Here is a 15,629-nt window from a genome sequence, read left to right as displayed (position 1 = left end):
AACTCTCCAGACAAGAAAAATGGTGTAATGAAAACTAGAGATTAGAAAGGGAATGCCAACAAAAGTGAAACAGGCAATTCAACTTTGTGTAATTGGGAAGCAACTAACAATTATTGGTGTAGTTAGAGCCATGAATTTTACATCAAAACGGTCTATTGAAATGATGAAATAAGAAGAGAAATGTGAGGATGTATGAGATAAGATAAACATTAGTGGTTGAGAAATTGATGTGAACAATTCCCAAACCTTTATCTAGTGATCACTAGTAGCATCCATAATACACTATTTCACCTCAATCAAACCCTTCCTTGCATCTCCATAAAGCCGCCTCATTCCAAACATTTCCTTTCCCACGAAAAACAATACTTTTCACTCGGCAAAATAATAACATTTGAAAAAGAAATGTCCCAAATTCAAAACGTGTAAATTATTGGTTTGACTCATGTAATTTGAGTGTAACATGAAGGGCAATATAGTCATAAGGTATTGTATATATATTCTAGATATCTTCATCTTCTAGGTAATTTTCTTCCCCTAGCACACATTTCGTAAGGTTGGTGCTGATTTTCCTCCGAAGCCGCCATGGAATCTGAGGCTGTATTGAAGCTCTTTGATTCGTGTTGGTTTGAGATTAATATTTTGAAGAAGAATTCAAGCGCTGACACATCAATTATTGCAAGTTGTGTTGAAAATCTAGATTATGATTTAAAAAAAGAATTATCAGAACCAAAGCTACCCCGGATCCAAACCATTCACAACAGATCCATGAGTGATCAATCCATGACAACCACAAGCTTCAACCATGATTCTCTTTCACCAGACTCTGTCCTTCTCCATCCAAAGCTCCAAACCATTCTCTCAGGAAAAGAAGTCACAGAATCAGAATCTCAATACCCAACACAGATTACGCACCATGATGAGGTGTCGTTACCTAAGAACAAGAAGAAAATCTCAAGCAATGGAATGAGGACGAAAAGGGAAAGCAAGAGCTTGTCAGACCTTGAATTTGAGGAGCTAAAAGGGTTCATGGATCTGGGTTTTGTTTTCTCAGAGGAAGATAAAAACTCAAGCTTGGCTTCAATTATTCCTGGGTTGCAAAGGCTAGGGAAGAAGGAAGAAGAAGAAGATAACTGTGATGAGTCAGTGGTTCCAAGACCTTACCTGTCTGAAGCATGGGAGGTTCAGGAACATCATAGAAGGAAAAAACTAAACTCCTTGATGAATTGGAAAATCCCTACAATCAACAATGAAACTGATATGAAAGATAGTCTTAGATTGTGGGCTCATACCGTTGCTTCCACTGTCAGATGATGCAGTTCATAATCCAACTCTTTTCTTTTTTCTTTTTCTTTTTTCTGTTTCACATATACATTTTCCTTGTTTTTCTTCATTTTTCTATGTATTTATTTCCTTTTAAATTTTTTTTTCTGGAATTCCAGATTTTAACATGCAATTGTAAACAAAAAGGAAAGAAATTTCATTCAACATTTCAGATTTGTTGGCTCATGTGTATGTTCTTGATAAATTGTGTTCCAGTACGCATGGTGGTCTAACGTTTCTTCTTCTAATGTTAGGTTAATTATAGATAAACTTAAGTTTTTATCTTGTTTAGCTAGCTGAAAAGATTATTATTCAATTGAATGAATGGATAGATATCAGACTCCAAAAATCAAGTTTTACAGAACTAGAATGAATGGTTCTCTTCCTTTGTATTGATTTGTAAATTCAGTGCCTATCACAGTTGTTGTGCAGTCAATAGAGTGACGATTCTTTACTCTCTCAGTCATCCAAATATATCGCAAAATCTGTTGTGCTATCTAAAACAAACTTGGACCAAAACAAAATAATAACTACAAGTTATTTAAAAAATTCTGATATATATATATATATATATATATAATGTTGTTTTTATCAATGTATTTATTATTTTAATGGTTTATATCAATTTTATAAAAATAAAAAATAAGAAAAATATGATCAAACAGACCTTATTTATATATATGTTTTTTAAAAGGGTATACATGTTAATTTTAATATATATCAATAAAATATTAAAAAAATAAATTACTACTACTTATATGTCTGTAAGAATCAAAGTTACTTTAAGAGTTCAATTACCGAAATATTTCACTTAATATTTTTTTTATAAATGCTAAATTTTATTATTTAGTTAAAACTTTATATAAATAAACTGTGTATACAAAACTTCAAAAACCAATTATGCTTTATCAAATATTTTATTTTGATATATAATTAAAAATAATAATATTAATTATAAAAATATTTATGTTCACGTGTTAGTTCTATTTAAATTTGGTGTGCATAATAAATATATTAATATCACATCATTTAATAATTAAATTTATATTACATAAAAATTATTAAAATCTCATAATTTAATGTATTAATAATATTAAATATTATAATTTTTATAAAAAATATTATTTATTATTTGCTAATTATATATCATTAGACATACATTAAAATAGATTTAACTCGTCTGAATAAAAGTAAGATAATAAAAGCATATCCACATCAATTATAATTAAGTATTATATAAAATAATTAATTTAAAATAAAAAATAAAAAATTGTCACGTGGCTATTGACCTTGACGAGAGATGCACGTGGGAAAATGGTGAGCAAGTATTCGGATGCTTTATAATATTATGGTCTCTTTCTTTTGATTCCTCTATAATAATCCGTCCTCTGTTCTACTTTTTCATATTATGATTAAAAAAATTGGCATGTCTCGTTTATTTTCTAATCACACGTCTTCCTTTTACTTTTAAACTAGTCATAGAGAACACTCACGTGTACTTGCACCTGAACATTCTGTCTCGATATTTAGTGTCAAACAAACAACCAGAAACAAAATTTTCAGGTTTTAATTTTGATTCAAGAGAATAACTTAACTCCCTCGTACCTCTGACGTGAAATTCTTTATCAACTAGTTAGTTAACAATTAACAATTATGCTTTTAGCAACATAAATATTGTTAGTTAAATAATAAGCATAAAAATATAATTCATAAACTATCAAGAGAAATGATAAGCACATTAATACGAGCATTATACACTTTTTTTTTGTCAAGCTACGGACTATTATTGGTCAAAAGCTGACCAAAGACTAACATGACTACTTCGAAGTGTTAAGCTACGGAAAATTCTGAAAAATCTGGGGAGTTTTTATCATGGATAAATATCATTATACATCCCAATTTTTAAGTGCGAATGGGGAGAAAAAAGAAATCAAAGATATGATTGAAAGTAAGATAAAAGAAAAAGACATGAAGGTAAAAAGCAAAATGAATGTATGAAATCAGTACTTTTATTATAGTCAAGGAAGATAACTATTTCTTGTATGTTGAGAATCTGCACCTGGGCATCGTAACATGTGTTCCCTTCATTTTGCTCATTCTCTATTTTCACGAGTCTTGAGTACAAAAAATATGTGTGCATCTAGAAAGGAAAGGGGGGAATCAATCTATATCTCCTCAGACATGGGGTAGAACATGAGAACAATTCTTTTTTTTTTCTTTTGAAAAACCATGTACTCACCTTTGTTAGCTACCTACTTAAGTTAAATTTCTACAGGAGTTCCTTGAGAATATCAGCATTAGGGTTCTTGAAATTAATTTCCTTCAAAGATGTTTTTGAAATCAAAAGATAAAAAAAGTTGAAATCAGAAAAAAAAATTAACAATAATAAAACCAGCCAACTGGAGCAAACTGCGAGTGAAAGGGACCTAAATATGCAAATCACAACAACCCATCTGATTATGCAGACCGGGACGTGCCAAACCCAGCTAGAAATAACTAAGCAATAGATCATAAGACAATACTTTGCCAACACAAATGCACAGAAGCAGTCAAGAGGCAGCTTTGAGGTGTGGCTGCAACTAGAACAATAGATGGTGATATTTGAGATCAATAGCATCCATGCCATATATGAGCGTGGACCCAAAAGCACTTGGTAGGGTGCTCGACAATGCTAACACATCAAACCCATTAAGGTTAGGATGTTTACATATAATGATTCAGCACTGTGAGGAAATCCTAAACATGAACTTCATAAATGTTACAACTGCAGCTTCTCTTTTAAATTTCCAAGGGGACCATAGCTTTTCTCTTTTACTTCCTCTTCGCTACAATTGCAATTGCCAGTGTTAAAGTTTTGGCCACATTTCAAGCACATGCCTTTACACCCAGGATCACATACTGAATTCATGGTAATCTCAAGATGCACCCTGTCTCTTATGTTCTTTGAAATATCAATTTGTTTCTCTTCAGGAGGAAAATATAGTTGATCATCCAAATCAATAAGTGCATCATCATCGTCATCATCCTCACCACTGTTTCTAGAGGTTGTAAGTTTGTCTTCCCCAAAAATAACACCCATATCAATAGTCTCTGGTTCATCAATGGGTTCTTCCGTGAGTAAAAGAGAGAACTCAGAGAATACGCACTCAGCAGATGGCATGCAACACCTTTAATAGAAAATCATGTGGAAAAACAAGTTATTCGATTGAAAGTAAGTAAAAGAAATAAACTATTTTATGGAATAACAAATTTATAGAATATGGCAGTGGCCTACTTTGGTTTATTCTTTTTTTTTTTTTTTTTGGCGAGGAGTCAAGAATATTTCTTTCTAGCCTGCCTTGGGTTTCTTTAACAAGTACTTGAACGCAATTGCTATATTTTCACTTTTGGCTGCCTAATAGAATGATTGCACATTACAATAATTATCCAGGAATCAGGATGCTATATAGCTCAGTCAGGTGAACAAATGTTCTCTCTCATTTTAGTTAGCTTAATATATTAAGAAATAGAGAATGTACAAGAAAGAAAAAGGAAGCATTTCCTATGTTCTGTTTGTATGAGTGCTGTGGAAGAGGGAATAGGAGAGAGAGTTGCATCATGTTACACACATAGGCTTCATTTTATCCCAAATACAAGTGAAGGATATTATTCCACTTTATTTATCTTCCAATGTTAGAAGTAGAAGTGCATCTTTCACTTTTACTGATTCTAGGGTCATCCAACACGTAATATAAGATATATAACAACATTCCAAAGTAAAAGAGGACTTCAAGTCCTCAACAACTCATTGCATTTCTTGGTTCTTTCCTCCCTGCTTTCAGTGATATAAAATACGAAAAAATGCAGTCAATCACTCCAAGTTTCAATAAAGTGGTATGAATATTATCATTTACTTGTGCACAACACAAGCAAACAAAACTACAAGTTACCAAAACCCGGTCATCAAATCCACATAAGAAATACCAAATGCTATTGTATAGCTCAACTACCAGTTAAACATGTAGAAATATACAATTTTGCAGATAATAGAACTCGCACACTACCAGTATTATCATTTGTTTTCAATGCTGTTTATCATTGAGCAGGCTCATCCAGCAAGACTTGGTGAATAATTTTTGTTTTTCATCATTTAAAAAACAGTGAGCTATTCCTCAGCTTAAGACAAAATGCAACTTACATATTCCTGTTAAGCAGAGTTCCTATGTAGTTTTAGGGTTTAGCAAAACTAAAGAAAAGGGGAGGGATAGGAGAGGAGGCCAGCATCCTATCCTAAGACTAGTATTGGTGTCAAGGGGTTATCTACTGCTGCCTTATCATAATTTCTATTCTATGCTATATTACATAGAGTCACAAGCAAAACAAATTTGCAAATGATGAATAAATGAGCCTCAAGCAAATATAATTACTGTAACGCAAAATATAATTTCACCATAGAGATTTTGATTTTTTACCTTTTGAGTCCTGAAATATTAATCCATATAAAGCAGTGTAAAATCAAGAAAGAAAAATTGTAGTGCACTTGTAAGTAAACAAGGTAAATTCATTAGGGTAATACCTATTGCAAAGAAGACCGACGACAGTTTTAATGATACCATCAAGCCTCAACTTTTTCCTCTTCCGGGTGACATCTATAGATATCTGAACAGGAGTGCCATTTGGATAGTCCTTCACAGCTTTCGTAACACGCAATCCCATAACAGAAGCCCTAGATTTTGATACATCAGTTGAAAGCTTTCCTAGACCTAATCTCTCCAAGGTAGTGCAATACTCCAGATGTAAAATTGAGGCGTTTCTCTTGTATATAATTGCACCTTCCCAAGGTGACCCAGGATCTTCATCTTCTTCCTCATCATCCCAATCCAAGGACATTGTACTATCATCATAATATGACTCAAAATCACGTCCCTTGCATCTAACAGCATACTTATGAAGAACATTGGGTTCATTTCTAAAGTGGGCCCTTATATGCCTCGTTCCACAACTCAAAAGCGTTTTATGTTGAAAAGGCGAGATGGAATTAGAGGGAAATTTTGGGAGGGAATTTGAATTATTGATCTTGCATTGAGAAAAATGCAAAGGGGCTGCAGAGGATGAGGGGATTACAAGCGACATTTTTGCAGTTGATGTGAAGAACATGCAGTGGATTCTGAAAGAAGGGTGAAAATAATTCAGTGAGAAGTATTACGATACCAAAGAAAAGAAGAAAAAAAGAAGAGAAACGAGGACTTACAGACAGTGACGAGGATGGAAAGAAGGGTGGTTCAGTGGAACTTGAATTGGGCAGAGAGAGAGAGAGAGAGAGAGAAGGAGATAAAATTGTGCCCAAATTTGTCACACAAGTCGCACGATAAACTTAATTTTTATTTGAAATATTAAAATTATATATATATATATATATATATATATTATAATTATCTTTATTTCTCACTTTATTTTTATTATTTTATATTTACATTTTAAGAATACACTGGACAGCATTTATTTATACAGTATCATGTAAAATTCATATTAATTTCCTCGCAGATATTAATAAATAGACCAATTCGCGCATCAATTCGCAGATATTTATTTTACCACTTAATTCCCTTAACTTTAATTAAGGATACATTTGAATGAGATATTCTTTTAAAAATTTTAACTTAAAAATATTATGTTTGATTTGAATATTTTCAAAGTTACATTTTTAATAATATTTTTTAAATTGTAAGGAAATGCATATCAACAATTATAAATGCTAGTATCTATTAATTTATTTTAGCTGTAGTACGTTAACAATCTGTACTTGTGGGGTATTTTAACAAAACTATTTTGAAAAAAATATCATATTTAATATATATATTTTAAAAATTTATACTTATTAGTTAAAATTTATTTTTATTTTGTTTGAACCACTAATTATCTTCCAGAAGCAATTTTTTTTTGGTCAGCAAAATCATTGGTTAAACTACTACCAATTCATGCAAATGCTTAGTAATTATCACTTAAAATTTATTAAAATAAATAAAAATAATTAAATTACAAATAAAAAAATAAAATTCATATAATTTTTAATCTATAATTCTTGTTAAAATGGTATTTCTCTCCCTTGACAAGGGTTGAGGGAGCTGTGTTCTGGAACTACACAAAAATTCTCCACAAACACCTGCAAAAGCCTCATAGCTCGGCTCCGTTACCTCTTTGGATATTAACTGTTTTGAATACTCTTCCAAATTGCAATGATCCATCAAAGTGGCGATGCTACAGTAACGCCTCCGCGTCGCTGGTTTCATCACATATACAGCTCAGAGGCAAGGGCATTTTGGTCCACTGGAAAAACGCCCAACCAGATTGTTGCACTCTCGAGTACGTCCAAATTTCAACTCTGCAAAAGAATGAAAAGCTCTTTCACTTATTATATATATTCAACCTCCCTCGTTTACTGCATCTGCATCAACTTGTTCACATGTTTTATTATTTATGCTCTTTGATCCCTTCTCCTTTCTATCATGGATGCTTCACGGGTTGCACAAAGCCTAGACTCTCTTTGGTTCTACTCTAACGTCTTTACCTTCACGCATCATCAGGTACCCTCTTTGACCGATCAGTTTCCACCCAAGAGAGATTTTCAGATACCCAATTCCCCATTCCTTCTCAATCATCAAGATGAGTCTCAGAATGTGGAGAATTTGACCCCAAGGTGTCACAAATTCGGTGAAATTTCGTCAGCATTGGAAGAAGTGAGACCCATGCCAGGCAACTCGGAAATGCTGAAAGAAACAAAGAAGAGAGGGAGGAGAAAGAGGAGGAAGTGGATCAACAAGTTAAGGGTGGATAATGTGATTCATGGTGTTAAGGAAGTTAGTGAATTTTTGGAGTCTGAGGAGTCATATAAATGTCAGATAATGCTTACCAGTAAGTTGCCTTCTTTTGATGATGATGTGGCAATGAAAGAACATCTCAAGTCATGGGCTCACGCTGTTGCTTGCACTGTCAAATAGAGATAAAAGCAGTTTCTAGTTTAACTTCAGCATTTGCTTTGTTGACAAATTCTCACTCTCACTTGCACTCCCTCGTTAGTGACGGTTTCTGGCTCACTAATTAAAGCTTGCCCTCACTCTTCTCTCTGTTACATACCTGTGGTGCCTCACCTCATCTTTACTGTGTTCTTTTGTTTGTAACGATATGCATGAATTCACCTGTGTCTGTTACTGCTTTAGTTATGCATAGATTGTACAGTGCTTTTTCTGATTTATATGAGCAGATATTTTCTACTCTCTTTTTTCTTTTATTTTTTATCCCCTCTTTCTCTCTACTTCTCTATTTTTTACTGTTACATTATCATTAGTTTTGCATACTTTTCTCTTACAGCCGAGGCTGGTACTCGTGCTTGTGGCTTTATTCATACTTCCTAGTATATTGTTATAAAAAGACAAAAAGATAAACCACAAGGGCCAGAAATGAAATAAATTAAGGTTTTGAATAACCTCTTTAATAAAATTTCTTCCATATGTTTAAAATAATAATTCTCTTTAAAATTTGAGAAAATAAGAATTTATTTGTTTCTGTTTTAATTTTTTAAAAATTATAGTTTAAAACAATTTTTAATTTTTTTTTTAATTTTCTTTTTTACTTTTAGAAAGAAAAAACTGTTTTTAAAAACAAAAAATGAACAATACCATTTAACTAATTTATTTTTTAGAAATTTTATTTTTTATATTAATTTTTTTTATTCAAGGTCGGGCTTTATTTTAAATGAACATTTTTTATTTCGTTTTACTTAATCTTTCAAAAAATTTTATAAAAGTTAACAAAAAATATCATTCAACTAGTTAACAATCTTTAACGAACTTAAATATTTAAATAGGTTAATAAATATTTCACAATTTTAAAAAAATTAATATAGTAGGAATATTATACAAATTTTTACATAGTTAATATTTGTTTATACTTTACAAGTAAATATACATATATATATATATATATATATATAATATGTTAAAAATATTTTTTTATAAAGTGTCATTATAAGGAATTCATTTATTAACAGAATAATTTTTTAATAATTTAATCTATTTAATAACTCTTTCTAGGTGTTATATTTTATTAATTCAACTGTTAAATTAATAATATTATTATTTACTTAAAAAGGTGTCTTGTTTCTTATAAAAATTTAAATAAAAAATTTAATAATTAATTCTAAGAAGTTTCATGGTTCTTAAAATATGTGATAGTAAGCTTTAAAAAAGTAAAAAGTTGAAGGGAAAAAAGTAAAAAATAAGTTATTTTTAGGGTTTTTCATCCTTTGTTTATTTTTCAAATATTTTTAAACTATTAAATAAAGAAAAATAATGTATTTTGAGTTAATTCATTTCTTTAGTTCTTTTTTCTTTATTCTCCTAACTTTTAAAATTTTCGAATTTGGTCTTTAACTTTTAGATATGTTTAAATGGATTTTTTACTAAAAATGATATACTTTGTCCTTTTTTTTTAATTTTTTCCGAACATTGATCATTCATTTCTTTTTTTATTTAGTCAAATCCTCTTGTTTTTCCTTCTTTCTTTTTGTTCCTTCTTTTTGGTTAACCAAAATACCATCGTTCAAATTGAGTAACTTAGAATATAAATAACCATGTTTCTCAACTTACTTGAGCCATCACCACTATTTCTCAACTTACATAATTATAACTACCATTGAACTATCTTTTCGAAAACCAATTTACATCTTCGTAATCAATGATGACGAGTATTAATCACCAAAGAGAGAAACCATTCCCATGCTAATTGAACCTATTGAACCCACCCAACTCCCTTATCATACACATCCACACCATCATCATTGTAGTGAAACCATAACCTTTCCTTCCCTTCCCCTAACATGTTTATTGTAAGAAGTGACAATGGAGAGGATGGTTTAGAAGAAAAAGAAAACAAAAAGATGACATGAACAATATTTGATGCAAAAAGACAAAAAAAATAAGTTAATAGATGTTTCTGAAAAGAAAAATGATATATTTAAACACCTTTAAAAGTTAACTTTTAAAAAATTAGAAAATTGAAGGGAAAAAAATAAATTAAGAGAAAAAATATTTTTATAAAATATTGATGTACATGAGTGTTGATTTTTTTGTCAAGAGTACCAATTGATTGTAAAGTTGTTATATTTTATAAAAATTGACAAATATTATTGTAATTTCTATTATCCTAATTAAAATATTTTTTAAAAAAAATAATTGATATTTTGTATGTATATCCATTAGTTGGTGTTTGAGGAGATACAAAATAATAAATATGATTGAAATAGAAATACATAGATGTTGAAATGAAATGCAATAATTTAAATTTGTGATTGAATTTTATTATTCATCCGTATCTATATTACGATGATTTAATACGTAAAAATAATTTTATAGAAGTAGATGTAATACATCTATATTTCTCATATACAAGGTTCGTATGAGTATTTCTTAAATAATGATTTCTTAATTATTTAAGATTCCTAAAAATATTTAGTAAATAATAATTTCTCAATTATTCAATGAATCTTTAAGCATAAGAAAATAAGTATTAAAGAACAATTGATATATTTAAATTTATTTCTAATATCACAATATACTTATAAATTTCGTTGAATTTGAATTTAAGAAATACTTTCTAATTGAACCTTGGATCGTAAATCAATATATTATCAATTAAAATAGAATCAAACATTATAAATGAAATAAAATCACTAACATCTATAAAAATAACTATATATATATATATATATATATATATATATATATAAAAGAAGAGATTAGCCGCTCATGACAACTATTATAACAAAAGAAAAAAAAAATTAAAAATAGACAAATAATAATTTATTAATATTTCTTCCTGTGTGCAGTGCTTTGGTCTCTCACTCTGTTTTCTCTTCCCAGGCTTCCTCTTTTTTTATGTTTCTTTTTTCTTTAGGGCGCTTTGAAGAATTATTGCTCAAGTAAAAATAACATCGCTTAAGTGATTTCACTCAAGCAAAAACATTTTGCTTGAGTAAAAATCAAGGAGTGGCTAATTTCTATCTCATGCAGTTTCACTTAAGTAACCATTCTTTTGTTTAAGTCAAAAATGAGCAAATTTAGTTCCTCATTTAAGCTCTCTTCTTCCTTATCTTTCTTTTATCTTAATATCTTGTCAACCAAAGAAGAGATTTAACAAGAGGGATTAAGAAAAATCTTTATCTCTTCTTCCTAGTCAAAATAATTGTTTAATTTAATTTCTTCTAAATTAGAAGGAAATTAAAATTTAATTCCTTAAAAATAATAAGTGTCTTAATATATATTAAAATTTTCTAAAACGTAACACTTATCAAATTTGAAGGTTATTTATTGATAATAAAGAAAATAAATTAATGACTTAGAAAGTATCTTTCCCTTCTCCTATTTTGTAAGATATGGAAATTTTATAGTAGAGATGAATTAATTAATTATTTTAAAATATTAAAAATTAGACAATATAAAATTAAATTCACAATAAGTTAAATTAATGAATTAACTTTAACATCAACAAAAAAAAACTGATTATAAAATTGAAAAATTGGTGATACTTTTATGTTTAACGAGTTTATTTTTGTATTTAGTACATATTATAGGAATAAACTCATTTATATTTAATGGGTGATTTTTCTCTCAATTGAAAATAATTTGTACAGATATTATTTGGTTTGAATCTATTATTTGGTACGAGAATATTTTGATATTTACCCAAATATTCATTTTAATATTATAAGTTATAACTTTTATATTGAAATGTAATTTAACATAATTTTAGTGAATTTTAAAAACATATTCATCTTTTATGTGTGTTAAAGTTTTACGATTTTAATTTTCTTTTTATTTTTGTGTAAATTGTAATGTCCCAAATTTTTGTAATATTAATTATTATTATTATTATATATATATTTATTTATTTATTTTCTGTGTGTGTGAATGGGTGTTAGAATGTGCACTTGAGTGTGTGATGAGTTTGATATGATAATGATAAATATTGAATGATGATGAAAATATACGTGTAAATATGTGTATGTTTGTAAAATGTGATGTGGATGCTGATTGTGCATCGAGATTGATTTTTTTTAACTATTTGAAATAGCGTAAGTATATGGTGCAGGGTGTTCTAGCTATAGCGAGATGTGTCTAGCTGTAGCAAGAAGGCCCTGAGAGAAAAGCGTGAAATTGTCGCCTTCTCGCTGTAGCGAGCAAGCGGCAGTGAGAGGTACATTTTTGGATACAGTCTTGCTGTTGCAAGATTCTGCAGAAATTAGAATGCAGTTTCCTATGAGATTTTTGCTGTAGTAACAAGGGACGTCGTAGTGTCGCAACCAGAGGGATATTTGAAGGGGTTAAGGTTTAAAAAATTCATTTATCATTCCTCTTTTTAAAATCTCTTCGGTTCTCTCGATTCAAAACCTTATTTCACAGATTAAATTGTCTCCAAAGCCTTTTAGGAGCCATATTGGAAGTTGAAACTGTGTTTGAAATGCTTGGAGATAAATTTTAATGGTTAAAGTTTTGGTTTCTCATCCTCATTCTCTATTTTCTTGATTTCCCTTAGTTCTCATGGGATTATTCCATATATTTAGGACAAAATTCGTGTGAATAATACTTCCTTAGTTGATTTCGTGTGCGGGTCTTCAATCTAAGGTAAGAGGGAGACTTTACCTTATCTCATTGTGTTGAATGCCATGTAATTTGCTATGGATTGTCATGTTGATGGTTTGAAATGTGTGTGTTTAGTAGAATTGATTGATTGTAGTGAAATTGTGGTGGAAAGATCGTGTGAAATTTAATACTTTCGATATTGAGAAATATTGGGCATGATGAAATGAATGGTTATAGGAATATTATGATAAAAACTGTATGATTGAACCTTGTGTGGTGGAATATGGGCATATGTGTTTTGTGCTATGAATGAATGTGGGCATGTGTGTCGTGTGCGAATATGAATATTGTACGTGGCTGAAATGTGTGAAGGGACATGTTAAATGCGGTTGTGATTATATTATGAATAGTTCAGCGATACACTGGAGGTGTGTAAGATGAGGACGGTAGAAAAACTTTGGAGAAGAGAGAGTGGTGGTGACACCAACAGTGAACGTGGGTGCATCATAGGCCACACACTCTCCTTCTGACTAGACTTCTAATCGACACCTTTGTCAAGCGACTCGTGACCGCACACAAGTATCTGTGAGGCGGGGTAACCGACAACCATCTATGGTGTGAAACTGTGATCACAGTGTCACAGTGGACGTGACTACGTGCAATGAGCGCACATATGTATAAAATATTGTTGAGGCAGTGAGTGCATCCGTTGTGAACTAAAATAGAATGCATGAAAAGTGTTGTTTGTGATTGATTATACTTCTGTAGAATATGTTAGAAATTATGTGAAGTGTGTGAGGTGAGTCTCTATGTTTGTGTGTATTGGATAATGTAGAGTACTTACTATTATATTTATTTTTCAAGTAACCAAAACGATCAGCACCGAGTTCAGTAAAAAAATAAATGATACTGCTATAGGACTTAGATTTTATTTTAAACATATGATGTATATGGATTAGTTCTGTAGCAGTTATTTAATCAAAATTTGTAAATCATTATTATTTGAAATACTTTATCGAAACTATGCGTTGGAAAAGTCTATTTAAAATGAAAATTTTATTATTCTCATTTTGTAAAATTTATTATTTTAAAATTAAATTTAAAGTGTTACATAAATCAATGTTTTTTAATCCATACAGTAGACACCTTAAGTAACATATATTATATTATTAATACAAACAATAATACATTTAAAAAAATAGATTTTGTAAATTATAGTTACAATAATAAAAAAATATATTAGCTATAACTTATAACTAGTCCGGCCTATATATTAACTAAATATTTGGGAAATTTTGATGGAAAATAAAGTAAGCAGTAAAAAGCAAACATTTCAACAGAAAAAAATTCCTCACATAATTTGTAGAAATTAATTATGAAATGGTAGATATGTAATAGGTCTATAACTATAGGTAGTATAAAGGTATTTATAGACTGATAGAATCTGTCCCTAATATATTTTTTGTCCAAGAAAATGTGGGAAAAATCAATGGGGAATAAAGTAAATAGTAAAATGCAAACATTCTGAAATAATAAGTATGAATAGGTCCTGCAGTCTAAAATGAAGGAATTTCAGTACTGAGATGCCAAGATGGATGGCGTGCTTTACTAGTTATTCTAAAGCAGAAAATCTTAGTTTTACACAAATTTCTTGTCCATCAATTCATTTAGCTCATGAGAAGGTCCTTGTAAATAAGCAATTTTAATCCTCAAAATAATTTGGGTGCTTTACGACAAGATCTTGTAGGAAATCAGAAATAGTTGAAGGAATGAAAGGTGGGTATTTTGTAGGACAGTTGGATCCTGTGCCATGAGAATCCAAATTGCATTCTATGGTTTACCTTCAAAGAAGAGTAAGTGCTAATGGTTAGACGTTCAAAAATGAAAATGAATGGTCCTCCTTATAACTGCATACATCTTAATATTCACAAAGAAAGGTTAAGTATGTGTTTATTAAACTTCATTTTAAATTTTTATAACATTCTATTTGACCCAATTTGTTTTTTTAGTCAAAAAACTTTTTCTTATCAGTTTAATTATTTTTCTGAAAAGCTTTATTTTAAGTAGGGTTTGGATTTATAATTTTTTAATTTGTTATTATTTTTCTTATATTTGTCTTCATTATTTAATTCGAATTCCTTTTTTATGTTTTGAAACTCTTAACATTCTTCTATGAACTTGTCAAATATCATTTTTATAATGAAAAATTACTGAAATTATTAAAAAGATACATTTATTTTATTTTATTTAATAAAAAATTTTAAATGTAAATTATTATCCTAATTTTAAGATGATAAATTATATATTTTGAATAAATTAAAATTTAAAACTAATTCTTAAGTTATGACCAAGTAATTAGATATATTTTTAGTTCATTTTAGAATTATTTATTTCAATAATTAATTTCACTAAATAAATAAATTTTTGAATTAATAGTCAAGATTGTATGAGTTAAGTATTTTAGTTTCTAAAAAAATTATTTAGAAGAAAGATTTGAATAAAAAAACATTTTTCATCTATTATTATAAATGATATACAATTTTATTAATTTAAAATTTAAAAAATTATGCCACCTCCTTTAACATTCTCCTTCCAAACAATTTTTAAAACTATACAACCTTGAAAAATTAAATATTTATTATTTAAACCAATCCTTATTAATATCAAATCTTAACCTTTAAAATACAATATTGT

At 29.3% G+C, this 15,629-nt stretch overlaps 2 protein-coding genes across 2 annotated transcripts; one reads left to right on the top strand and one right to left on the bottom strand.

Annotated features, from left to right (window-relative positions):
* The first annotated feature begins 550 nt into the window (after positions 1 to 550).
* Positions 551 to 1,445, top strand: LOC113859022. The gene has a single exon (XM_027491838.1). It carries the CDS (start codon positions 583 to 585, stop codon positions 1,309 to 1,311), a length of 729 nt encoding a protein of 242 aa, XP_027347639.1. The 5' UTR covers positions 551 to 582; the 3' UTR covers positions 1,312 to 1,445.
* Positions 1,446 to 3,686: 2,241 nt separating this feature from the next.
* LOC113858658 (large ribosomal RNA subunit accumulation protein YCED homolog 1, chloroplastic) lies at positions 3,687 to 6,675 on the bottom strand. The gene is made up of 3 exons (XM_027491381.1): positions 6,551 to 6,675; positions 5,876 to 6,466; positions 3,687 to 4,487 (listed from the first exon to the last, which is right to left on the bottom strand). Exons 2-3 carry the CDS (start codon positions 6,454 to 6,456, stop codon positions 4,079 to 4,081), a joined length of 990 nt encoding a protein of 329 aa, XP_027347182.1. The 5' UTR covers positions 6,457 to 6,466; positions 6,551 to 6,675; the 3' UTR covers positions 3,687 to 4,078.
* Between the last annotated feature and the right edge of the window lie 8,954 nt (positions 6,676 to 15,629).

Source organism: Abrus precatorius, unplaced genomic scaffold (assembly GCF_003935025.1).
Source record: "Abrus precatorius isolate BTA unplaced genomic scaffold, Abrus_2018 Scaffold2, whole genome shotgun sequence".
NCBI classification, from domain to species: domain Eukaryota; kingdom Viridiplantae; phylum Streptophyta; class Magnoliopsida; order Fabales; family Fabaceae; genus Abrus; species Abrus precatorius.
The sequence above is the reverse complement of the archived record's forward strand: the minus strand, read 5'-3'. Positions and strand labels throughout refer to the sequence as shown.

Coding starts and splice junctions, on each gene's coding strand:
- LOC113859022 (XM_027491838.1), top strand. CDS start 583: ATGGAATCTGAGGCTGTATTGAAGCTCTTTGATTCGTGTTGGTTTGAG.
- LOC113858658 (XM_027491381.1), bottom strand. CDS start 6,456: ATGTTCTTCACATCAACTGCAAAAATGTCGCTTGTAATCCCCTCATCC. Junction 4,488..5,875: donor GTCGGTCTTCTTTGCAATAG/GTATTACCCTAA, acceptor TTTCTATTAAAG/GTGTTGCATGCCATCTGCTG.